The sequence below is a fragment of the Belonocnema kinseyi genome, chromosome 2, assembly GCF_010883055.1.
Source record: "Belonocnema kinseyi isolate 2016_QV_RU_SX_M_011 chromosome 2, B_treatae_v1, whole genome shotgun sequence".
NCBI lineage: Eukaryota > Metazoa > Arthropoda > Insecta > Hymenoptera > Cynipidae > Belonocnema > Belonocnema kinseyi.
This window is the reverse complement of record NC_046658.1, coordinates 109,430,806-109,458,371: the sequence shown is the minus strand read 5'-3', so window position 1 is coordinate 109,458,371 and position 27,566 is coordinate 109,430,806. Positions and strand designations below refer to the sequence as shown.

The 27,566-nt window shown below is 30.0% G+C and overlaps 1 protein-coding gene across 5 annotated transcripts in view; it reads right to left on the bottom strand.

The window, feature by feature from the left end:
- Nucleotides 1–3,250: 3,250 nt before the first annotated feature.
- LOC117167040 (histone demethylase UTY) overlaps nucleotides 3,251–27,566 on the bottom strand; it is a 193,035-nt gene continuing 168,719 nt past the window's right edge. For 3 of the 5 annotated variants that reach the window (XM_033351607.1, XM_033351611.1, XM_033351612.1), the window contains 9 exons: nucleotides 25,729–25,918; nucleotides 23,807–23,857; nucleotides 23,368–23,583; nucleotides 20,542–20,697; nucleotides 18,505–18,691; nucleotides 16,647–16,958; nucleotides 12,742–14,386; nucleotides 9,292–9,629; nucleotides 3,251–4,785 (listed from right to left, as the gene is read on the bottom strand). In XM_033351607.1, the coding sequence (XP_033207498.1) occupies nucleotides 4,570–4,785; nucleotides 9,292–9,629; nucleotides 12,742–14,386; nucleotides 16,647–16,958; nucleotides 18,505–18,691; nucleotides 20,542–20,697; nucleotides 23,368–23,583; nucleotides 23,807–23,857; nucleotides 25,729–25,918 (3,311 nt within the window). In that variant the 3' untranslated portion in view covers nucleotides 3,251–4,569. The remainder of the gene's footprint in view (nucleotides 4,786–9,291; nucleotides 9,630–12,741; nucleotides 14,387–16,646; nucleotides 16,959–18,504; nucleotides 18,692–20,541; nucleotides 20,698–23,367; nucleotides 23,584–23,806; nucleotides 23,858–25,728; nucleotides 25,919–27,566) is intronic. The other 2 variants (XM_033351608.1, XM_033351609.1) reach the window with 2 other exon arrangements.

Here is a 27,566-nt window from a genome sequence, read left to right as displayed (position 1 = left end):
TGAAGAGATTTCAAGAAATTATGTAAGATATCCATTGATTTCAAAAGATTTCAAAGAATTTTTACATGATTTAAAAAATGTTAATGAGCCCTACGTATTTAATGGACGCTCCCTAAATACATGGGATTTCTATAGTACGCTTTACAACTTAATTAAAAAATATGATTTGATTATATTTTTATAGTTCGAAAAAAATACATTTCTGTTTGTTTTTCCTCGTTATTCGATTTAATTTTCGGAAAGTGAAGATTATAACTCAAACCTATGTAATTTCTGTATTCGTTTATTTTTATCTTTAGCGAAAATAGAGTTTTTCTGCCTTTTCGCGCACTGTTGATAACTTATCGTCGCAGGCTTTTTCTTTATAAAGTTAGAAATATTTCAACATTACAAAATTCTTGTAGCTGTCCTGTTGGAGATCTATTTTTATCAAAATACGAGACTTTTTGAGATTTATAACATTTACGCCTTTGGCAATATTCCACCGATTTGTAAATATCGTATGGTTTCTTCCTGAACGGTTTCCTTTATTTCTGGTTCGGAAAACAGATTTCAAAACAAAATTTGTCTTTTTATGCATACACAATTCTCTCTCTCTCTCTCTCTTTTATAACTTGCAGCACGTCGGGTTGCCACAAGATTGTTATTCATTTTAAGGCATAAAACTACATAAAATACACAAAATACATAGAATAAAAATATTATTTCATGATTCATTATTCACTTTATTGTTTCATTTTGTACATTTTAAAAATAAAATTCATTCACTGTAAATTCATTTTTTAATTTATTTTCAATCCACGATTTCTGTATTATATAATAATAAAATTATTAATGGGACGGTTGAAAGCAAAAGACTAAAAAAATCCCATTATTTACGAAATTGAACCAAGGTCTCAGCAAGTGGCAACTCGACCCGCTGTGATCGATTATACCAACGAGTTATCTCTCTCTCAAAAAAAGAAAAAATCAGAGATGTGCCGAGTAACTTGAAAAGCTTGATAATAGCCACATTATTGTTTTTTTATCTGAATAAAATCAAGTTTCACGGACAATTCCGAGTGAAGGGAAAAACGAAACGAGTAGTTCACTGCATTCGAAAATGCAATCTACAAGTTAAAATTAATTTTAGACTATACAATAAAGGATTACTCGAAACGCAACGGTCACATAACAAAGTCACAGCGTCTAATTGAAATTTCCCTAGTAAACTGAACTAAACAAGGATTTACGATCACTTATGCTGCAAAAAAGACTATTTGCTTTTATACAATAATTGCTAAATCAGTGCGAATTTTAGCAGAACTTATAATACAAGCAGCATAAATAATCGGCCCATCCCATTCACCCACAATAGCTCACGATGAGCTTCCGATTCGAGTTCCTTCCTTCGATCCCTAAAAACTCTTACCATTTACATTAAATATAATATTTATTTATATATATATATATATATTTATATATTTATACATAATTTATTAATCATAATCGAAGTTGTCATATCAGTCCCAAATATTGGTAGAAAACATTCTGCGTTGCCTACCAATATCGTACGTTGAGATCATTGCATGCCTTGATTAAAATAGTTTCTGAATTACAGCTCTCGAATTCTAAGCTATCGTTTAGCTACTGCGATCTTCTAAGTGAGAAACCAGTCTCGTACGTAACAATCCGACATCGAATTGATGAAAAAAAAAAACAAAACAAAAAAACGTTCAAGATAGGAATCTCAAAATTCGCCACTGTTTCCAACTACGGCTACGGACTTTCGAAAATATTTCAGACACGGCTACGTCATTTTACATATGAGAGAGATAACAATTTTCTTTCTTATGCTCAAGCGAATTGACAAAATTCGTACAAGGACAGTGTGTTATTTATAATTATATTATCGTTGCCCGAGAATAAATTTCCATTGGAACTGCTCTAAATTCGGGACAAAGATTTTAACACATTTTATTTGTTACCCTAGAAGTATTCGAATTTTATCACGTGCAATTATCAGAATTAAAGATTCACATTGAATATCAAATACTAATGTTTGCTTAGGGCTTCATAGAAAGTGTGGAAAGTAAAAATTTGCAAATTTTACGACGATAGGGTCACTGCACAAAATTTGCATCGATCCCGATTCATTTTTATTCATGCAAATATTTAAAATAATGCTATTTTTATTTATTCATTGTAAATATTTATGCAAGGACCCTATTGAAGTTTCTCAAAATATTTGTATTTTTTGTATTGAAATAGTTTACATGAAGACTGAGTTTTTGAATTTTTCGATTATAATTTCTCTGCTGTATAATAACGTACAACCGTTTACATTTTTGAGCAGTTTCGTGTCTTACGTATTCTAGTGTTTAACAATATTAACGATTGCTAATTATTCACAACTTTCACTCACACATCGTGATTTTAAAACGCATTTAGTTTTATTGGCAGTGAGCGATGTTATAGCACTTGTTTTTATATTTAAAGGAGCCATTCAAATTGCAGAACGACAAAATATTCAGGCACAATTCCCAAAATAAGGAAACTTGAATTTAAATATGAAGTGTTATTTTAAATGCAAACAGGTGTAAATAATTCCATAGAATATTGCGGGTATTATGAAATTTTCAACATTAAAAGAGTTTTCTATACTTAGAAAAAAAATTAATAACAATTTAATTCTACAAATATTTACGAGCAAGCTTGGACCCAAGGGTTTCCATTAGAAATCAAATTGTTTAAATTCTTAATGGGCACCCTGCTAAACATACTGCGTATTACCTTTAATTTCGATGAATTCTAAAAAACCATGGAAATAGGAAACAAGGGACTAGGCGTGCCATTGCGGGGGTGATGCAATGAGGGGGGAGGTCCGCCACCTTTTGATGTTCCGTGACAAAGATGGCAACGCCCACATGTTTATATTTTCATGCACAGTTTGTCGACAAAAATGCTCGTGCGCATAATTAAATGGCACATCGTAAGATGGCGGCTCTCCCCACTCATGGAATTCTCCCCCCTCCCGTGGATTCAACCCCGCTCGCCCAAGTTAGGACGGCATGCCTAGACCCGTGTTTCCTATGTCCATGTAAAAAACCTATCCGTCATTTGTAACACTTGAAAATATATTCAAAATTGACAGTTTTGAAACAAAAATAGTATTACAGGGTGGCCGCTTTAACCGTGGAAATTTCTGGTCATTAGAAAACTATTTAATTATGGAGAAAAATTAATATAATGACATTTATTGTTCCCTTAATTGTTTCAACAATTTCTTGAACTAATATCGATGTCATCGCATTTTTTTCTATTATTTTTTAATGTGTCAGGCATATTTTTGCGATTTGAGACAAAAATATAGTTTGTCTTTAATCTTCGACCGTTTTTAACATAATTCAGTTATTCTTGTAAGTTTAAAGTGCCTCTGATAAAAATTCCCTGAGTTTTCCCACATTTCCAGGTTTCTTTCCATGACCTGTGGCCCCTGTTTTTCGAAATCTGACGAAAAATTTGTAAACAATTCTAAATTAAAATAATCGTGCGACTCAGATACTAAAAATAGAATTTTCAGTCTTTTCTCGTAAACGATATGCAAGATATCAAAAATAAAAAACAGGTATTCCCGCATAAACTCACATGATTGTGTTCTTTATACAAAAAATATAACAACAAAATTGGAAAACAATATAATTGTTTTTTATTTTTATTTGAATCGTCATCATCCTTGTTAATTTTAAACTGTATTCAAGTTTTCCATTTGGAAAGAAATTTGGAAATCTAAATTATGTCAAAAACTATCAGTTTTTTTAAAATTTTAAATTCATTTTTTCGTGGTTTCAAGTATTAGAACCTCCCTGATTGAACTCAAAAAATGCACAGTCTAGCGGCCACTCTCTATTAGTATGATGACAGAAAGAGTTGTCATTTGAAAGTCTGAATAGCTCCGAAATTTGGAATCCTACCGAGACGAAACTAAAGTAATATTACGAAACGTTAGCTAGTCTTCTTTGCGCGGTAGAAAAATTTAAAATACTCAAGCTATGTTCGCTACACGATTGCTTAACCGTTCATTGAAAACGGCGAATTGTTCAAATATCACTGTCAGACGCTTACTCAATGCGCTCCTGTGTTACATGCCCCAAGAGTCTGTTAATAATATGTTCTCTCGTTGATAAAAAAATTGGTACCCGAGAGCTATAGAAAATAGTATCTCGCGCTCTCGCGGACTTGTCACAGGAATCGAAAGGTATCGTCCGTTTTGTTATTTTAAGGAATTAGGCTAAGCGTTTGTACAATTAGATCTAACTAATGATCGAGTTACGGGTAACTTCTTAATTCGCGTTCGCCGGGAGCGAAAAAAAACACGATTCGTCTTCTACTAAACTAATAAAATGAATCGCGTCATTTGCTCGCAGGGCGACGACGCGTACAGTCTCCGATTGAGAATTCTGTACATTCCTATCGTAGCTCTCAGGTACATGGATACTGCTTATTATGAGAAATATTGACACAGAAATTGTACCACAAGAGTTATTGAAGGGTACTCAAGTAGTCCAAATATCTGTGCTGCATGTAACCTCAAGAGGATTGAGTGGTCTGCACCGCGAGTGACGGAGCTGTCACCGATGTGTGCAACGTGAAGCCGTCGTAAACGTCCATCAGGTCTCGCATTCTATATTCTTCTAAACACACAAATCCTTCCAAGGACGGAGCCTGCTTTCGCGCGCAATCCATACAGTGAACCACGTGTCGCTTCTCTTGTTCACGAATAAACAAGATATTGAATACTTCGATCTGAAACCAAAAAATAATATTTCATTAGACCTATTCGCTGCGGACATGACAGCGAACAGTGAAACCAATCATCCAACGAGGATCGCGAATTTTTACCACAAAGGGCACCCACGACTCTTCGGCTGTGTCCGCAGCGAATTCCTTTTATATTCAAAAAACAAATTTCTTATATTAAGATAAGCTAGGCAAAAATAAAGTCATTTCTAGGGAAGATTGCAATCTTTCAATCATGCGTGGAGGTTTGAACTTTTCGTAGCGACAGCTGATTTTAAATTCTTGGCCATTTCTCGGTCAATAGTTAATTTCTCTCGGCCAGCTTAAAAGATTTCAACAAATTTGAATGATTTCGAATTATTTTTAAAGATTTGAAGAGATTTCTAAACATTTTATAGGATTTTAATTAGAATTTTTTACAATTATAATTCTCAATTTAAACAACGATTTTTAAAATGTCCTTCTTTTAAATCAGAATAAAATTCTTTACAAAAATTCTCTGTCCTAAAGTCTAATTCCCTTTTTACAAAATTTGGAAGATATTTAAAATTCGAGCTAATTTTTATTTGTATAAATAATAACGATATCCAAAAACAAATAAAATTCTGACCTCGGACAGGGATTATTTTGGTACATTCCCTTTTTAAAAAGCAGAATTAGAATGCTTTGAAAAATTCAAAAATATAATTCATTTAACGGATTTTTTTCATATTTCACTTGTTAATTCTCCGTCCATACTCAGAATTATAATTCTTTAAGAAAATGTTCTATACCAAGCCACAGTTAAATTTATTTACAAAATTTTATATTATAATTCAGAAATATAGTAACTTTATTTTTTTTTTTTCAAAGTTTCTAAGAAGGAAGTTTCATATTGTGAGTTCTGATTTGGAAAAGGGATTTTTTAATTCCATCTTTCTAAGTTAGAATTAAAGTTCTTTACCAAGTCAATTTATAATTATTTATGAGAATACCCTATCACAATTGTCAAAATTATATATCTTTACTGAAATTCTCTGTCCTAAACTCAAAATTATAATTCTTTTGTAAAATTTCCAGTTCCAAAATAATATTTCTTTACTGAAATTCTAGGATGCAACTTCGAATTATAATTCTTTTCGAAAATTCCCTGTTACCAGTCAGGATTATTATATATTTATAATATTTGTATTATTTATTCCCTGTCGCAACTAAGAATTATAAACCTGTTAAAAAATTGACTGCTCCAACACAGAATTGTAATTCTTTTGGTACATTCGAAAGAAAAATCCCGGTCACTGATAATATTTCCGCTCATTCCCCCCTTTCCCGATAAAGCAGACACCCTGGTAATAAATTTCTGAAGATTTATTTAATAAAATCCTATAAGTATGCATACAAAAGCAATAAATTGCAAAAGTAAAATCTCTTGATATAATCATCGTGATTCTTATTCTGAAATAAGTTCAACCTCCCAGAGAAATGCTTTTATGATGAAAGATTCATTAGAAATATGAAGTTTCAAAGCAAGCAAATGAATAAAATATGTTTTTTTATCTCATGTACATTATTTTTTAATGTGTTCCAGTCACAAATAAAAATATCTAAGCAATTTAAGTTTTCTTAAGCAGCGAATTAGTCACTTATAAAAATAATCCATTTTTGGGGTTAATTTGAGATTAAAAGCAATTAAATACAAATGTTATTTTGAACAAGCAGGACTTTGCATATGATGCAGAACAGTTTTTAAAAATAGACACAACAGAATCTTTTCTGTAGGGCGAACGAAAATTTTTATAATTTGCGGTCACCCTATAAATATATAAAATTGAATATTTTTTTTGCAAGAAAAAAATTCAGTGTTACAAACAGTCATTCTTAATCAAAAACTTCTTAATTTGCATGATATATCTTTGATATTAGCTTTAATTTTGATTAATTAATCATTTAAAATAATTTAAATTGATTATATTAATGAAAAATTAAACAATAATTTCAATAGTAATCCAAGCTATTTCTAAACTAGACAAAATTCGAGTATCATACTATTGCTTTTGCTGAGTAAAACATTGAAATTGCAGTTGACACTATATAATTAGTAAATTTCGAATTGAAGAATATATCGAAAAATTAGAGATTCGATTATTATTTCTGCAATCGCAATTAAAATTATTTCTGCAATTAAAATTATTTCTGCAATGAAACAATTTCGTTGATAATTCAATTTCTACCTGTTAAGAAAAAACTTTAATTATAAATATAAAAAATTTATTGACAGGGCTCGGAATGAAACGAAGCTTCAAAAGAAGTGAATTTAGTCGCATAGAAATGGAAAAATCAGGCAAAAGTCTTAAAAAGGTTTACTAGAAATTTATTTCATTTATAAGTTTTATGCTCGCCCTCAATGTATAAAAAGTTGTTTCTCGAATATCTGATAAATTACAAAGTGAATCTAAAATCTTTTTATCACGAAAAAACTGAAAGTCGTATTTTTTAGAAAACATTCGCCCAATCCGATCCCTGCATTCAGAGACCGTTAAAAAATTAAAAGGGATTTATGGTCAACTTCAAATTTGAGCATTTTTCAAAATGTATAAAATCGACGAAAATAAAGCCAATGTTAATTGCTGCGAATTTTGAATTAACAATTCAAGGGTCCTTTAGAAAAAAATGTATTTACCAAAAGTTACATGGATTTTTACAATAATTTTGAGTTTGTCAGTTTGAATAAGTATAAGTTCTAGGACTAATAAAAAGTATCCCTCTTGATTTCATGACGTTCTCTGATTCCGTTTATATTTTGATTGAAGAATCATTTTAATTTAACATTTTTTTTCAATAATATAATTTCTTTATGCATAAACATTTGATTGATATTAACAAAGAAGAATTATAATTATATATTAAACTGAGCAAATTAAAATTGTCTAAGGCAAAACAATTATGTCGCCAGGAGAAATATTTTAAGTTTCGTAAAATAAATATAAAATTGAAGAGGCTTTAGTAAAAAGTGAAATTTCAGTATTTTCCCCCCAAATTAAAAAAATACATAACCAAATATTTCCAAAGCTAATTATCTACGATTAATTGGCGCCTTTATATTATGTTCGCGAATAACTTTCTTGCTTTTGGGAATTTTTTGCCTTTTTTTTAGACCAAGAGATAAATTTTACGTTTTTTCCATAAAACTTTAGAACTTTCTACATTCTATTAATTAGAAATCTTAATTTCTAACTACGATTTAAAATTCTAAACTTACTTTAGCAGGCAAACTTTCTAATTTTATTTAGTTTGTAGCTCTAATTTTATAAAAAAAAAGTAATGTTGATTCTAAGAAATATGTTCTTTTATATCAATACAAGGTGTCTAGCGATTTTTGAGGTCAAAGATTAAAGCTTTTCCAGGTTTCATTTTTATATAACCGTCTGTTAAACATGTGAAAAAATGAGATACTGCATTTTTTATTTACAAAGGATTTCTGCACTGTTACATTTCATTAAATACTTCAGCAATGGAAATGATTAAGAAATTATGGACTTTTAGAAATATTAAAAATTCTATTTAGGTTATTTTAGACTTTGATAATTTCCGAATTGTCAATTTAAAATATTTGAAATCTTTGTAAGCTCCTTTGAATCTTCTTAAATCTTTAAAAAAATGTTGAAGCCTTTTGAAATCTCTGAAGTCTTTAGAAATCTTCTATAATCTATTGAAACCTTTTGCATTCTTTCGAATCCTTATGAAGTATTTTGAAATTTTTTTAAAAATCTTTCTGAAATCGTTTGAAATCGTGTCAACTCTTTTGAAATCCTAAAAAATCTTTAAAGTATTTTGAAATCTATCTGAAACCTTTGTGAAATCTTTTGAAATCTTGCCAAATTTCTTGAAACTTTTTGAAATACTTTAAATCTTCTAAAATCTTTTGAAAGCTTTGAAATCTTTGTGAAATCTTTAAAAATCAAGAAATCCGGAGTACAACTAAAAGTGGAGTGGCTAACCCTTCGAAAAATTTAATCCTGAAACTGAAGTAACATCAAAATTTTCAAATAATATTTTTTAAAATTTTAATTTGACTATCACAAAAAATATGTACTTTAACATTCTTTACCGAATTTTAAATATGAAAAGATTACTTACACAAAGATGTTTAAAAATCAATATTAAAGTCTATTTATCACAATCTATAAAATAGTTTGTACAGTTTTACATAAAGTGACATGCAATCCCTGTATATATTTTATAATCAACAAAAGATATATAATTATATCTTAATTTGTTTCTTAACTTTTTAACAACAAGAATTCTTCTGAACAAGATGTCATGTAAAATTCAAAAAGATTTCCAGGTTTTTGAGATCGCTAGACACCCTGATTAATAATGAATATCACCGATAACTCATTGTAAAACTCATAGCAAATTTGGTTGAATAATACATTTTTTCAAAAGTAATATTGCTCCTTTCCTTAAACATCTTCTATCTAAATACTTAAAAAGTGAATAATATAAAATAAAATGAATGTTTAATCGACATACCTCACACTGCCCGCAGTAATGCGACGCCTCGTTCTTTCCTCGTCCATGGAATCTGACCTCGACACCTTTACTCTTAACGAACTCCAAGATTAAGCAGCACTGTCTCATGGTTCTCAGGAGGCAGTTTTTAATAAGCTCGAACAGCCGAGGATCCGAGACCTTAATATTTCTAGCTAGATTCCAGGACAGATGAACCATCGGCACTATCGACTTGAAAGATTGCAGTTTGTTCCACTCGTAACGCTCGATGGCCAATTGATATTGACGAGCGGTCAATGGTCCCACGTTCCATGCGATATTATTGCACCAACCAACTGCCTGCACCCAATGGACGCAACCTGAACAAATTTAAAATAAAGTTTAAATCAAAATTACAGAAAAGTTAAACAAAAATCAATAACATGGTCGGCCCGCAAAAGCTTTATTTTCAAAATTTCCCGATTTTTTCAATAACCAAATTTTCATTTTCCCTGACCATTAATATTTAAAAACCAGAAATTGAATATTGTAATAAAAAATTTCAATGTATGCATTTCAACCAAAAATGATTACTTGGCTATCACACCAGATGAATTTTCAATATTAAAGGGCAAATTTTCAATCGTAGAGTTGAATTTTCGACTAAAAAGATGAATTTTTTAAACAAAATAGATACATTTTCAATCAATTTGTAGAATTTGTAATCTACAAAGATGAATTTTCAATTTCAAATTTTCAAACAAACAAAAAAAAAATTTAACCAAAGAGAGTTGCTTTTCAACAAGATAATTCAATTTTTATAAGACATTCAGTTTTTAATAAGACATCTCTGAAATCTTCTGAAATTACTTCAAATTATTGAAATCAAATAAAAATGCGCGATGATATTTCAAATTCCTTGAATTTTTCAGAACTCTTGAAAATTCCTTCGAATATTTTCAAATCCAAATTACACAAAATGTTAACCAAAAATCAATACCAGGATTGGCTCCGCAAAAGCTTCATTTTCAAAATTCCCCGATTTTTTCCATTACCAATTTTTCATTTTCCCTGGCCATTATTATTTAAAGACCAAAAATTGAATCTTATAATAAAAAAATTTCAGATTTATTTATTTCAATCAAAAAAGATGACTTTGCAATCACACAAGATGAATTTTTAAGATAAAAGGATAAATTTTCAATCGCAGTAGAATTTTCGTCTAAGAAATATGATTTTTTTAAAACAAAATAGTTAAATTTTCAACCATATAATTATATTTTCAAAGAACAGTAATATTTTTAACCAAATTGTTGGATTTTTGACCTCCAAAGATGAATATCCACTTTCAAATTAACAAAAAATTAAACTTGAACCAAAAACAGTTGCATTTTTCATAAAATAATTGAGTTTTTTCAAAGACATTTTAACTGTCTACATTTTCAAAATTCCCTGATTTTTCCCAGACTAATTATTCATTTTCCTTGACCATTAGCATTTAAAGACAAAGATTATTATAATCTTGTAACATTTTTAACTCAAAAGTGATTAAAAGTAATTGATGTGCATGAATAATGTGACTAGTTTTCTTTTAAATTTAACATAATAAAATTCATAAAAATTCGAAATAATTCAAATTGAATTCAAAGGAATTCAAGTAAATTGGAAGAAACCTAAACTTACATTGCTTTAAAAAAATTCGAGAAAGGAAAATAAATTATGAAAAAGTGCAAGTGAATTGAAACCGATTCAAGAACAAGTAAAGAATCATTGTTTTCAGTAAGTTCGGAAGAAGTTTAGAAAAATGTAAGGGATTCAAAAGAATTTGATGAGATGGCTAAGAATTGAAGGTGAGCCTAAAAGACTTCAAAATGAATTAAACGAAACCCTTTTAAAAATCCATTGAATTGAGTAGAATTGAGTGAATATAGAAGAATTCAAATGAGTTAACAAAATTTAAAACAATTTAGAAGAATTCAGGTTGAACTCCAAATGAATTCAAGTGGATTAAAAAAAATATTTGAAACTCTCTTCAGATATTTGAAACTGTGCGAAATCACTCATACCTTGCGAATAATATCTTTGAAATCCATAAAAATGTTATGAAATCCCGTAAAATCTGATATTTCCTGAAACTCTAGTAAATATTGGTCCTGTACAATCGTTCCATATTTTCCGAAATTCTAGGAAATTCTTTATAATCTCATGATTTTTTTTCAGATTCCTTAAAATCATAAAAACTTTATAAATCTCTTAAAATGTGTTTTATTTCTTGAAAATTCCTTGGAATTTTATAAAATACCTTGAAATTATTGACATTAATTAAAAATTCCTTAGAACCATTATAAATTCCCTAGAATATTGCAAATACGTTAGAATCTCTTGAGAAATCTTGATTTTTTTAAATCCTTGAAAATTCCTGGGAACCTTATAAAATACTCTGAAATATTTCAAATCTTTTGAAATACCTTCAAATTCATGAAATTAATTAAACATTTCTTAAAATCATTTAAAAGTCCCAAAAATATTTCAAATCCTTTAGAATCTGTTGAAAAACCTTGATTTTTTTGAAGCCATTGAAAATTCCTTGGAAATATTAAAAATATCTTTAAAATTCTTTTAAATTCCTTCAAATGATAGAAATCAATAAAAAAATTCATTAGAATCTTAAAAGTTATTTAAAATCTTTGGCAATTCTTTGAAATTCCCCATTTCTTCTGAATAATTCTTTAAAGTCAATTAAATTTGATAAAAACTCGTAAAATTACATCGATTATTTCCTGAAATCCTGGAAAATTGATTAAAGTACCTTTGAACCTTTAAAATCCGTTAAAACTATGCAAATTCTTGGAAATTTTCTAAACAATTTTAAATCTCTTGAAGATTGGAATTATATGATTCAGGCCAGTTTTTAAAAATAGACACATCAGAAACTTTTTCTGTAGGGTGACCGCAAATTTTTATTTAACAAATGCCCACATTACCGTGACCTTTTTCTGACTATTCGAACATTTTTTAATTTGAAATTTTAAACAATGTTTAAGCCTCGAGATAAATAATTCAAACAGTTTTTAAAAATAGACACATCAGAATCTTTTTCAGTAGGGCGACCGCAATTTTTTATTTAACAAATGCTCACATTTCCCTGACACATTTCCGAGACAGACACAAAAGTTTATGAATAATATTCAACTAAGAAAAAGGAAAATTTAACATCAGCCTGAAGAGGGTTCAAATCCAGGACCGAAAGGGCGTTGGTAAATATACATGAATGGATAAATAACGCCTTGTTGAAAATTATGGAAAAGAAAATCATTTTAAACATGACCGAATAAAGGCCTCTAGCGAAATTGGAAATTAAAAGTTCCTATGAGGAATTTCAAATATGGTCACCAATCTATTCACCCATATCTTTATAGTAACTTTTCTGTTTAGAGGGACCCTGAATAACTACAATTTTTAGTCTAGAAAAGATTAAGAACTTGAACTTACCAGCATTAACCCAAACGAGATCACCAGGTCTTTGCAGAAACCTATACACGGGAATATTTTCCTCGTATAAATCTTCGAGCGAAGGCCACCAGCTACCGTGAAGGTAATTAATATTGTTGCGTTCACAAAGGGCACAAATTACGCCCCAGTAGGCGTCGGGAACAGCAAACCACTCGCAGTCTCCAGGTCCAATGTTGATATTAATCGAACAGAAGTTGTTGTTTTCTTGATGGCCTGGCGTTCGACTACCAGGTACCTTCATGTACAACTGAACTGTGTTCATCCCAAGAATCACATGACCAACATGACTCAACATGTTCCCCGCGGAAACCACTCTTGCGAAGGCAGGGAGCTTCATAAGCTCCTGGAGTTGGGTCTTCCACTTCCTCTCATCGGACAAATCGACATTGGTACCAAACTTCAGCATCTTCGATCCTCGAGCAACAGCGCCAAACTGATTCTTCTTTCTCCTGACAACACCCGTACTATCCTTCGAGTCCGAGTCCGACAAATTCGACGAGTGAATCCCCTGTGACTTGTCCCTCTCTTCTTTCAAGCTGTCCTGAAAACTGGACGCCTGATAATTCGCGTATTTGGCTATCGTCATGTGACTCCGATGGCTTATGCAAGCCCAAACTTTCCGGCCCGTTGGGTCCCAGTTCTCGTCGCTGGTCTGCTGAACCTGCGTCCGAACTTCGATTCCGTGGTCGGGATTTGCCTCCACCAAAGTCTTTGTGGAAAAGAGGCCGAGATCAAGCTTCAAAGCCGCAGCTAAGCCACGAATCACAGCTATTGGATGTTTCAGACAGAACTCCTGGAGTTGCGGACTGAAAGCATCCTTTTTGTTTTCTAGGTAAACGCTTGGCGTTGGTGGTAAGAGTTGCTCCTTCGTTAACCTCTGATTGGGAGGATCTGGAGGTGTGGGAGGTGGCGATCGATCACTCAGTATCGAACAGTTGGGCACACCCTTCAATCCTTGGCCTTTGCAAACCTCGACAATCGCCTTCGCGTCCATTTCGATACCTAATTCTTGGTCTTGTTGAGACTCACACAGGCTCTCAAACTTAAGTACGGGCTCCACTTTGTTCGTGCTAGATGTCGCCTCGCATTTTACTGTCATAGGCTTGATGTCCTTTAAGTCTACAAGAGAAGTGCTTGTGGGGTCTTCCATCTTCTCCAGCTTCACTTCCTTCTTCTTCTCATTACTATCTTCCAAGTTTGAGGGGGAGAATGGACCAGAGCTCAAGGTTCCATTGTTCATGATATTTGGTGAGATATCCTTATCATCCAGGTCGTCAGAACCAAAGTGTTTGAGCAGATCCTCGGCTAAAGAAGTTGCGATATCCTTCTGCGAAAGCAGAGCCTGCAATTCTTGGTCAGTCACGCCTAGATCTTTATTGTTTCCAGCTGAACCTTCGGGGTAACAACTTGTGGTGGAAGATATCTGGGTGAAACCTTGACCACCGTATTGGTTCGTCTGGTACTGATTGAACTGACCAGGGGTTTGTTGTCTTTGAGGATAGTTGGGATCCGAAGCGGATTTGTAAGGCATTCCTGCTGGTTGCTGGGTGTTTCCTGTTGCTGCTGCGCTGTATCCAACAGTCGAGTCTGTAAACCCGGTTTGGAGAGCCACAGTTCCACCCTGCTGGATAAAAAATCAAAGGCTTTAGAATTATTTATTTCTTCTCAAGCACAGGGCTCGGATCAACTAGAAGGCTTAAAAAAGTCGCATTTAGGACAAAGTTCACAAACAATCGCATCCTATTTTTAAAGGCAATGAAAAAGCAGTACCAGCCACTAAACGACTGAGATAGTTAATTTTTTGTTTTGGGATATACAGCATATAATTGCAATTGATGTTGAAATATACTTTGCATAAGCAAAATAAACTTTAAGGTTAAAACAATCTAAACAAAAATAGGCATTCCGTTTGAAGGATTCTGAATCTGAATTTAAAATACTTCTATCTGAACTTTGAAACTTGTCAACTTAATTTTCAACCAAATGATTCGAATTTTTCAAATACAGTTGAATCATTAACCTAAGAAGATGAATTTTTAACAAAAAAGACCATTTTCAATTAACCAAATAAATTCTTAACTAAAAAGTTGAATTATAAACAAAAATTAATTTTAAAGAGAGTTTTATTAAAAGACAGTTGACTCTTCAACAAAAAAGTTAATTTTCAACCAAGAAGGATGAATTTTTAATCCATAAGGCCAAATTTTCTATCCAAACAGACAAACAGTACGGTTAAATCTTCGATAAATTTTTAATGAAATAGTTGGACTTTCAATCAAGAGACGATTTTTTTGGACGGCAGCTAAATTTTCAACAAAAAACTTAATTTCAACAAACTTGTGAAATTTTAAAACAAAAAAGATTAAAATTCAACAAAATAGTTGAATCTTCAAACCAAAATGACGATTTTTTTACAGACAGTTAAATTATCAACCTGAAAAATTTTCAACCAAATAAGATAATTTTCAAGAAAAAAATGTATTTTTTAGAATACAATTGAATTTTCAACGAGACAGTTAATTTTCAACCAAGAAAGATCAATTTTCAAGGAAAAAAGATAACTTTTCCACCATGAAAGACGAATTTTCAATAAAAACAAACGAGTGTTCATCATAAAGGTTGAACTTTTAACCAAATGTTTGAATTTTCAAGCCAAAAAGAAAGACAATAAAATTATAAACCTGAAATTTTCATCAAATAGATCGATTCAGGCAAGAAAGATGTATTTTTAACCAAATAGTTGACAAATTTTTAACAAAATGGATAAATTATTATTGAAACAGTGAAATTTTCAAGCAAATGCGATTTTTTTAGAAGAAAGTTGAATTTTCAACATCAAATTAAATTTTTTAGCAAGAAAGAGGAATTTTTAAACAAAGAATATAACTTATCTAATAAAAAGAATAATTATCAATTCATAAGGACAAATTTTCTTTTCAAACAGATGGGTGTTAAAAAGACGGTTGAACTTTCGACCCCAAAAGATTACTTTTTAACAAAATAGTACATTTTTAGCGAAATAATTTAATTTTCAAGAAAACATTTTTAGAAGGCAGTTGAATTATTAGCTAGAAAAGTTGAATTTACATCAAATAGATCGTTTTCAACCAAGCAAGATGAATTTGTAATCAAATAGTTTAATTTTCAAGCAAAAAGACGAAAGTTTTAGAAGACAGTTAAATTTTAAATAAAAAAGTTAATTTCAAACCAAGAAAGGTGAACTTTCAACCAAAGAATATAACTCTTCTATCATAAAAGATTAATTTTCAATCGAAGAGGATGACTTTTCTATCAATAAGGCGAATTTTCCACAAAACAGTTTAATATTGGACCAAAAAAGATGACTGAACTAAACAATTACATTTTTAGCCAAATAGTCGAATTTTTAACAAAAAAAAAAAAAAACTTTACACCAGAAATAGTCTGGAGACTGTAATATAATTTAAACGTTTTCGACTTGAAAATGTCCAACTGACTTGGAATTTGAAAAAATTAAATCTTGGAATTTGAAAAAATTAAATCTTTGAATACGAATCCTTAAAATTATTTTTTTCTTCTTTAATTTCTAATGCTACTAATTAAAAACTTTCCAAGTATAAAGTTTTAATAAGAAATTATTCACTTTCAAAAGTTTAAATGTGATTAAAATTTAAACTTAATACAACAAAATTCTGAGTAAAGCGGGAAAAAAATGTGATTAGTCACATTTATCTTTAAATAATCACAAAAAGCAGTATTTTTTCGAAAAAGTCGAACGATCCGAGCCTTGCTGCAGACATGTAGAATCTAAAAATGGCACTTTCATAAAGAACCAATTGATCAAAGAACCAGTTTTTTTGATATAAGAAAGGTTTGAGAGCTTTAGACACTAAAAAAAAAATTACCGGTTGCTGAGGTAGTCCATAGTTTTTAATGATGCCTGGTTGTCCTTGTTGGGAATGTGTATAAATGGTAGGATAACCAGGTTGACCAGGTCGAATTCCTCTTTGTGCAGCTTGTTGCTGTTGCAATCTGATCTGTTGCTGATGTTGTTGCATAGATCTGTATTGATGTTGCAACTGCACTAAGACGGTTTGTTGATGAGCTGATAGATTGCCCTGATTTTGTTGCAAACACTGCAGCATTTGCAATTGTTGCGGGGACAAATAAAATGCGGGCGGCCTTTGTTGGCTGCAAGGCGATACAGGCTCTTCTACCTGTAATTTTGAAAAAAAAAGGTAATTTAATAACACTATTGCAATTTAAAAGTGTAAAATATTGAGTATTCTTAATTAAAGAATGAAAAATTAAGAAATCTCGTCGGGGGCCTCGTTAATGCAGTTTTAAATTGAAAAACTGTTATTCTGAAATTAAATGCTCGAAACTTTTAATAAATGTTTTAAGATTGAAATATTGAATGCTGAAATTCCATAAAGTTGAATAACTTTCAATTTAAAACAATTAAATTAAGCAAGGGCAAACTGAAACTTTCAAAATTCTATAATTTCAAAATAACATTCGAAAATAAGCAATTATTAATAAAACAAAGTTTTTAAATAAAAAAACTTTTATATAAAAACTGAACGCTTGAGATTTTTAAGGATGAAATCCCACAAAATTGAATAATAGAGTTGTCTACTCGTTTATGCGAATTTTCAATACAAATGTAAACACATTTGGAACATTGGATTTTTCGAAATAGAAAAAAAATCTAACTTTACATCTAACCGACTTGATTTCTTCAGATAATTTAACATTTTCAAATCAAAATTAAGCTTTCTCTGATAGAAAATTTTTTCTCCAAAATAAAGTCGTATCTTCGAAATTCGATTTTTTCAAATAAATATAATTTCGAAGATTCGAACAAAAAAGTGGTAGACCAACAACATTTCCCGGTTGCTTTCCTGTTACACCAAATTTTCATTTGGTTAACTCAAATTAATTTTTTTTTAACGAAATGCCGTTAAACTGTAAAATATGAAATTTTATAAATTGCATAGTTTAAAGATTTTTGTTTAAATAATATAAAACTTGAACAAATAAAAAACTAAAGCATTTTATATTGTTTTTTAATTGAAACTTTCATTTATATATCACAAAATTATTAAATGAAACAATTAAAATTGTAACGTTAAAATGTTTTATCTAATACTCGGAAATTTTTACAATTTAAGGCTTTCTTCTATTTCAATTTAGTTTGAAATTAAGTAGTTTGAAATATTTCGACATTAGTCTTTTGTTTATAATTAAAGACTTTCAAACTGAATGGGTTAAAAATGGAATATTTTAGACTGGAACTTTTTTCAACTAACAAATATTCATTTTAAAAATCATTAAATAAATTACATTTCTAGTATATCAACTTAAAAAGCTTTTTATCAAAATTTTTATTATCAAGCGCTTTTAGTTTTTAATTGTTTAAATCTTCATGACTGCACTTCAAAATTCTACATATTTAAAATGTACACTTTAAAATAAATATCTAAATGGAAGTTACAAAAAACTTTTTTTATAATTACACATTTTTAATTTAATGATTTTCTAATTGAAAAAGTTAATAATTAAACCTAACATTGAAACATTTAAACTTGAACCATTTATAACTGAATTCGTTGAAAACTGTGAAAAGTTCATTTGAATATGTTCACTATTTAAACTATTTTATTATTGGATTTGCGAAAAACTGACTGACTGAAATTAGAAAACGTAAAAACGGTAAAATTTAAATTTAAGAAAAATAATAATAATAAAATAAGAACTTACCTTAAATCTCTTTGCAGTGGCAGCCTGTCCTTGTCCCTGAGGATAAGGAGGTGGAGGTCCTGAAGGTGCTCCAGAATATTTATAACCCGGACCCCCGGAAGGCGGTGGCTGTTGCTGTTGTCTACTAGACATTTCTGCGCTGATTGGCAGATTCCAAGCTTCGTCTATCGGCGGCAGTGCCCGTCTTCTAAAATTGTTTAATATTTTCATTTAACATTTATTTTCATTTATTATTACTATTATTACAGCATCGAATTGATGTAGCAAAGACTTGAGCCTGGGGAACCGCCAGAACCTCGGTGCGAACCACCCAGAACCTTGGTAAAGCTCCTTAGAAAAATTTCTAAAGGTACCGGCTCAGGCATCGAACCCCGGGCCTCTAAAGTGAAATCCGAGCGTCTTAACAACTGAGCCGCCGAGGCTCGAATGTACAGTGGAATGTAGCTCCGTAATTAATCTTTACGTTACGAAAGTGTTCTTCCACGGAAATTTGCTTTCGGAGGGCAGTATCGGTAGAAATCTAATTCTGGAAGTAGTGCTACCTTCTTGACCCTCCGTATTATTATTACTATTATTTACTAACGAAAGTTCAATAAATAACCGACAATTTTAAAGAAGTCTTTAACAAGGTGGTCGCAAAACTTCACTTTCATGATTCCCTTAAGTTTCCCGGACTATTTAGTCATTGTCCCTCGCCCTTAATATTTAAATATAAAAATTCTAATCTTGTGATATTTTTAATATATAATCTTTCATATAAATGGGTACTTACTTAAAAAAATGAAAAAGTGATATATTTAAATCTAAAAAGAGGCAAACAACCAACAAATGACTCAAGTTCTCTTGATTTTAAAATAATTTAAAAGAATTCGGTTGCTAAGATTTAAAACAAAATTTAACCTAAATCCCAAAGAATTCAAGTGAATCGAAAGTTTAAAAAAACCACAAAAATCCTTTAAATTCAGTAAATATGGAGTATATTTAGAAAAAATTAAGGGGAATGAGCAAAATTCGATGAAATTCATAAAAATTCAAGACATTAAAAAAGAAAAATCAAGTGAACTGAAAACAATTCAAACATATGAAAACAAATCATTAAATTCAGTAAGTTTAAAATAAATTTAGAAATATTCGTGGGAATTCAAAAGAATGTGATTAAATGCCTAAAAATTCAAGGTGAATTTAAAAACCTCAGGATGAATTAACCAAAAACTTCACAAAAAAAGTGAATTAAATAAATCTAACGAATTCCGAACGAATCCAAATAATTTTAATGAATTCAGGATGAATTATGTATTAAAAATTCAGGTTGAATTCCAAATTAATTGCAAAACATATTTGAAATCTTTACAAATCTTTTGAACCCTACAAAATCCCTCGATTATTGTCAAATAAATTCTTTCATATCCATTAACAAAATTTAAAATCTCGTGAAATTATATTAAATGTGACATTTCTTATATTTCTCGAAAATGTATTGAAATACATTGAGGGCTTTTAGAATTCCTAAAAATCAGTGAAATCCTCGGAAATCTAACCAAATCGAATGAAAAATTTTAGAACATTATAGGTCCTGTCAAATTGTTAATATCTTCAGAAATTCTGCAACAGTTCAATATACTAGTGCTATATTTTCGGAACTTCTAGGAGATTTTTAAAAAACACTATGGACATTTTTTTTCAATCCCTTAAAATCATTTAAATTGATGAAAATTCCTTCAAAACTGTTTAATCTTTTTGAATGTGCTAAAAAATTTCAAATTCTTTGAAATCTTTTGTGTTTTTTTTGACAGTTACTTAAAGTACTTCTTGCAGAAATTCCCTGACTATTCACTGACCAACAAAATTCCCTGACTTTATCCTGATGACCAGGTTTCCCCTAACCTGCGACTATTCTGTTTAATAAAAGACAGTTTCTTTTCAAATTCATTTTAGTGGCTTCAACTGTCAGTTTGTAATCGAAAAAGCTGTCTTTTTCTCTTCTTTTTTTCTTAACTAAAAGTAAAAATTGAAAGAAAAATGAATAAAATTACTCACGCGGTGGTTACGGAAGGCATTGGTGCTTGACACAGATGAGTTTGCAAGAAGTTTATACGCTGGACAAGAGATGGGTTCATCGGACCGTTGCCTCCAGACTTTGCACCAGCCAGGCCCACCAATGAACTCGTCCCGTTTGTCGCGTTATTGTTGCCCCTAAAAAAATCAAAAAATCACAAGTTAGTCAGCATCGCAGAGACTTTTGACGCGTTCGTGAGCAGGTAATCGTTTGCCAGTCCTGGCAAATGTAAACCTGCTCGCTGTTATGACTTACGACTCATTCCTCATATTACATGATAACATTACATGTATGGATACGAGTAATGACTGTGGATTACAAAATCAAGTACATATTACTGAGATTAAATTAAAAAAAAAAAAACGATAGAACGATTCTCACACTGAATAATTACAAGGCTAACGCTTCAAAGGAAATAAAGCGTGAAAGATGAATCGGTAATAAAGGAAATCAAAAATAAAATCAAACTATGTCGATTAGTATCCAGATTTTTAAAAGGTATTTTGAAGATGGTCTTTGAGACCACAGAGCCGAAAAGTTACATTTTCTTTTTTGACGATTTTATAGGAAATAGATTTCGGGCCAGGGGCTCACTTCAGAGATCAAAAGTAGTGTAAATAGTGTCACAAATTTAACAAAAATAGTGCCAAAATAGAATCATAAAATTCTTCAAGTACTAAACTTATATGTAGTCCGAATTTAAAAGCGTATAGTCCGAAATCAAAAAGTGTGAAATGGAAAATCAACTTTAATTTTGAAGCAAAATCTCCAGGTTTCTGAACTAATACTTTTTAAAGTGCTAAAAATGAACTTCAATGTTAATTTTAAACGCTTTTTTTTGGTTAATAAATGATCTATTTTTGTATTCATTTATCGCAAGCTTGATAGTCTTTTCCCCATTCCTATCTTTTTTTTCTTCGTTTTTTGGCTTAAATGCGAACTGAATTAATAGAATCTTCTTAATCCAAATTCAACCCTGTTGTTGAAAATCCGTCTTTTTGGTGTGAAAATTCGTCTTTATTTCTTTCTCGACTAACAAATTTGAAACAAATTCAACTATTTTTTGTTCAAAGTCCATTCTTTTATTTGTAAAGCCTACTACCATATTTTTGGTTAAGGTTATTGAGAATTCACGTTATTTGGTTGAAAATTCAACTATTTGTTAGAAAATTGAATTACTTTGTCTAAACTTAATTTTATTGTAACTATTTTGTTGAAAATTCATTTGCTTTTCCTACAAATAAAACAATTCCATTTTTGTTGAAATTTACCGGATTTAGGTGCAAAAGAGAAATGTTTGGTTGCAAATTCATGTATTCGGTTAAAAAAAATTGTTTGTAGAAAACTGATCCTCTTGTTTAAAAATGTATATACTTAGTTGAAAGTTGAATTAAACTGTTAAAAATTGGTTTTTTCAGTTGAAGATTCGTCTCTTTGGTTGAAAATTGAACTATTTGATTAAAAATTCGTTGTTTTTTTAGCTGAAAATTAACTGTTTGACCTGAAAATTAAAACAATTGGGTTAAAACGAACTTTTTTAATTGAAAATTCTTATTCACTGTTTAAAAATGTAACTGCGTGGTAAAGAATTCGCCTTTTTGTCCTAAAAACTCAAAAATTTGTCCGAAATATTTTTCTCTCTCTGCACTGAAAAATCATTCGTCGCCTAAATTAATCTTTTTTCTAAAAACCCCTCTCTCTGGCTTGAAAATTCGTCTACATCTTTTTAGATAAAAATTCGACTTTCTGTTTAAAACTTAATCTGTTTCGGTTTGAAAATAAAATGTGTATCAAAATGTAACTTTTTAATTGAAAATTCAACTATTTTGTACAAAATTCGTATTTTTAACTTCAAAATTAAGCAATTTGGTAGAAAATCATTTTCAAAAATACAACTGTTTGGTTCGAAATTAATCTGTTTTAGTTGAGGATTCAAGTATATTGTAGAAAGTTCATCTCTTTGGGTAGAAAATAATTTTTTTTTTCATTAACAATTAATTTTGTAAATTAAAATTAAACTATTTTGTTAAAAATTCAAATTATTGGTTAAAAATGCACTTTTTTGTTGAAAATTCAAAGGTTTTGTACAAAATTATTCTTTTGTGGTTGAAAATTCAACTATACAGTTAAAGACTTCAGTATTTTGTTCTTGGTTGAAAACTCAACTATTTGGTTAACAATTCATGTGTTTTACTGAGAATTTATCTTTTTGGTTAAGAATGTATATATTTAGTTGAAAATTCCACTATTTTGTATGAGGCTCATATTTTTTGGTTTAGTTCGTCAGTTTTTTATTCAACATGAAAATATTTTCCTGATTACAATATAAACTATTACTTTTGTCAATCAGCGAAGAATTTTAGAAATATTTTTCAAGAAAGAATAGAGAAATGTTGGAATTAGTGGACAATTGTGAGAAAATAATGTTTTTTTTCTGTCATTTTTTTCGAAATAGTAGCAAATTAATGTTATCGCAATCTATAATAATGTTAATAATATGACGAGTCTGAGGCCTGCAGATTAAAAAATCTATCATGTTGAAGAGAAAAGTTTTAACCGATAATCAAAAACTACACGTATTTAGAGATAAAATTTGAGAAAAATATCAATTGCAGAGTATTTAATTCTTACTGATTCGTCTTCTATAAAACTATTAAAAATTACGTTCATGGATCCTTTTTACAATTTTTTTAGCCCATCTTCGCAATACCAATTAGCAATATATCTACTAAGTGAAATTCTGTTTTGGGAGCTAATTTGTGGACCTTTGCTCTCAAGACAGTAAATAATAACAGAGAATTTATTACCTTGAAGCGTTGATATAACAAGCTAAAGCGTCCTTCGGTTGGCTGACACTTTCGTACAAAATTCCAAGATTAGTAAACGCTGCTGAATGAGATTTGTCCAACTGTACAGCGCAGACATAAGCTTGAAGTGCATCTGTAGGCTGGTTTTGCTGCTGATAAAGGACACCTATGCTGCACCAGGTATCCGCGTTGCTTTCGGATTTTTCAACGGAATTCCTGAGTTTAAGAAAAAAAAAACCCCCTCCCCATTAGTTGTCGTATTTTTCTTCTATTTGCTGTTAATCAGATACTTGAAAAATAAAATTGTAAAAGTTACAAAGAAAAGTAAAAAAGCCTCAAAGGAGAATTTTTTGCAAACAACACTCTCATTCCATGTTTGACTACTGTACAATGTTTACAAATTATGCATGCAGATTGTAGATGTTGTGGTTTATCATACCTATTTTGTGTGCTGTCGTGTATGAGAGCCTCCCTTATGCACTTACTCTTACTGTGTGTTGTTAGAGTAAATAAAGCGTAGTGCAAATAAAACAAAACAAAAACATAAGCAGATGAGAAATAAAAAATGAAAGTATCAAATAAAATACAAAGTAAGTGAGATTGCGACTATTATTTGAATCAATAACTACTCAGGATGGCCGCAAAACTTCATTTTCAAAATTACTTGACATTCCCCTGACTAATAAATGGATTAAGACAATTTTAAATTTAAATTTATATATTTATTTATTATTCTCAAGGATATGCATAGACTAATTTAGTGACCAAAAGTGACTAATTTTGAACCCAAACAATGACTAATAGCACAAGGTGCCAAATGTGTGTTTATAAGGTAACTAATATTTTTTTGGATTTGAAAGAATTCTATGAAATTTATCAGGATTTCAGGAGAATTTTAACAAATTTAAAAAAAAATTAAAAACAGTTCAAGTTCAATTCAAAATAATAAAAATGACTCAGAAAAAATTCTAAAGTACAATTGCATAAGAAGCACAATTGCATAAGAATTCAAGGCGAGTTAAAAAGACTTCAGGGAAAATTAAACAAAAATAAAAATAATTATTTCTAATCTATTTTGCGAATTCTAAATAATTAAAAATATTTCAGAATATATTATTAAGTATTCAAGATGAATTACAATTGAATTGCAAAAAAATATTTGAAAATCTCTTCAAAGATTTGATACCATACAAAATCCCTCAAGAGGAAGATTTATCAAAATACCTTGAGAGCTTTGAAAAACACTTGAAATATTTTTAAATACCCTAAAATAGTTACAACGTGTAGAAATCCCTTCCAATAATTGAAATCAGTTCAAAATTTCTTAAAAAATTTTAAATCCTTTGAAATATCCTAAAATATTTCAAACATTTTGAAATTTTTTAAAGTTCTTGAAAATTCCTTGGGATTTTTAAAAATACACTAAATTCCTTAAAATTTTTTGAAACATCTTCAAATTATTAAAATCAATGGAAAATTCTTTGAAATATTTTTAAATATCACAAATCTTTTTAATTGAACCTTGAACCCTTGAACCTTTTAAAGCTTTTTAAAATTAACTGAATGTTATAAAAATATTCAAATTATTGAAATATATTCAAAATTCCTTCAAATCTTTTAAAATTCTCTAAAATAATGCAAAACTTTAGACATTTGAAATGCTCTTGAAGTTTTGCTTGGAATTTCTGAAAATGCCCTAAAATCTTGCAAACCTTTTGGAAACACTTCAAATTATCATAATCTATTTAAAATATTATAAGATATCGCAATGTGTATACAATCTTGCGAATTCTTAGATATCCCTTAAAATTACTGAAATTAATTGAAAATTCCTTGGAATCTTTTAAAATATCTTAAAATTGTTGTCAAATATTTGAACTCCCTCAATTCTTGTGAAAAAATGCTTTGAAATCCATTACAATTTTCATTCGTTAATTTATTGAATTTTAAGTGACTAGAGTGATCTTCTTATTTTAAAAAGTGACTCAAATGTGACTTGAGAAGAAAAAAAGTGGCTAAGTCACTAAAAGTTACAACACAAAACGGTTCTTACAGAAATTCCCTGACTTTTGCCATTTTTTTCAAAGTCCATGATTTTCATAGTTATGTCATTTATTTCAATCTTTATAACTGTAATTTTTAAGAAGGAAATCTCCCACAAAGACAGACTAACAAAATAGACTTTCCACAAACGTTCGTTTATTGATTCATATAATGCAATATAAAACAATAAACGCCTGTGATTGCAGACAAAAATAAATGGAAATAAAATAAGAAACGTGCTAAGAATGTGCATGAAAACCTTGTAAAACAGGCGATAGTTTGTGTCAAAAATTCAATCACGAGAAATAAGTTTTATACCTATAAGCTACGAATGCCTCGTGAACTTTTCCAGAAGCAGAAAGGCAGCGACCTAATAAGTAGAGACTTTGCCCACTTTTTGGCTCAGCTTCTATCGATTTTTGAAGACAAACGATGGCAAAATGTTGCTGCTGTTGTTTCGGAACAGATATACCTAACTGGTGGCCTTCAAGAGAGTGGTACATCCATCCTGCAACAATAAAAAGAAAATTAATCTTTAAATTTTCCTTAAGAGATGCTTCAAAGTTTAAATGTTTAGATTTACAAAATGGAGAAAACTATTCCAAGATTAGGCTTGACTTCTAATAGATTTCAAATGACTTCGGACGATTTTCAGATAATATTTCCTTTGGATATCTAAATGACTCATGACATCAAACTGACTCTCAAGAGAGATTAACAGATTATCACAAACTTCTAACGTTAAAATCCTTTAGAGAATGACATGCCTCCTGTGGATTCTTTTGGACTTTATCTAATTCTCAGATTATATTCACAGATTTCGGATCCGTCTGGCAAAATAAGATTCAGAATAGACATAAGTAGTATAGCTACATTGTGTAGCTATACTACTGACAACTCTTTAGCTGATGTAAGTATTTTTAACTTAAAGACTACGGAGGAATCACGGCGGGTAAGTAGTTAAATTTTAGGTATAAAATGGATTGCTTTTACTTATTTTTTTACACAGAAAAAGAAAATATCTAAAAATATGCACATGTTTCAATTTAACTATTTTTCCAATTTTTTTTTCAATTTTCATCGAGTGTATTTTGTTAGTAAAAACACGATGTTTAAAGTATTTTTATAAGTAAACCAAAAAGGAATAATAATGTTTAAGAGCAACAATTAGAAAAACCTTGGCCAGCTAAAAAATATTAGTTAAAAGAAACACAGAAAACGGAATATTTAACGAGTCTGCTGTATTTATATTTTTGATTCCATAAAAATGTTTTTCTATTGTATCTACCAACAGAATGGTAGTTAAGGAATGTGAACATCATGGTCAATCACCATGGTCATTGAAATTAAAAAAATCCAACTCTTTAGACTGAAAAATGCATTTATTTTAAATAATCTAAAATGAATTAAAAATTAAAGTAGAACACTTTTAAATCTTAAGCATTTAAAATTAAAGCTTAACAATTTTTATTCATAATTTTCAATTAAAATGCTCAATAGTTTACACGTATAAAATGGAAGCTTTCAACACTTTCCAAATGAACAATTTTTCATTAAATGCCATTAAACTGAAAAATTTTCAGACCTTTGGTTAAAAATTATTAATTCACTTTATAATTTGCAATGCTCAGAATTGACCCCGTATCCTCAATAAAAATATTGAAAAGAAAAAATGCCCTTTTTCAGTTCAGAAAGACATGAAAACCAAAAATTTCTATTCTAAATTGATAAAAATCTCAAAAACTACAAAATGTTGAAAAAATGGCCTCTTCTAAATCAGAGAAAAATAAATATCCACATTTTCGTCCCTTCTAACTCCATTACAATTTAAAAACTAGAAAACCGTCCCTTCCAATGGAGAAAAACTTGAAAACCAAAACTTCCTACCTTCCAGCTCAATAAAAATGTTGAAAATCAAAAAATGATACTTCTTTTAATTTCATAAAATATTGAAAACCAAAATTGTCTAGTTTCCGACTTGATACAAATCTTACAAATGTAAAAAATCCCTCTGCCAATTTAACAAATATTACAAATAAAAACGTCCTCGTTTCATACTCAATACAAATGTTAAAAATACAGAATTTGCCAGCCTTGAACTCAATAAAAATGTAAAAATAAAAAAGGTTCCTCTCAATTCAGAAAACTTGAAAACC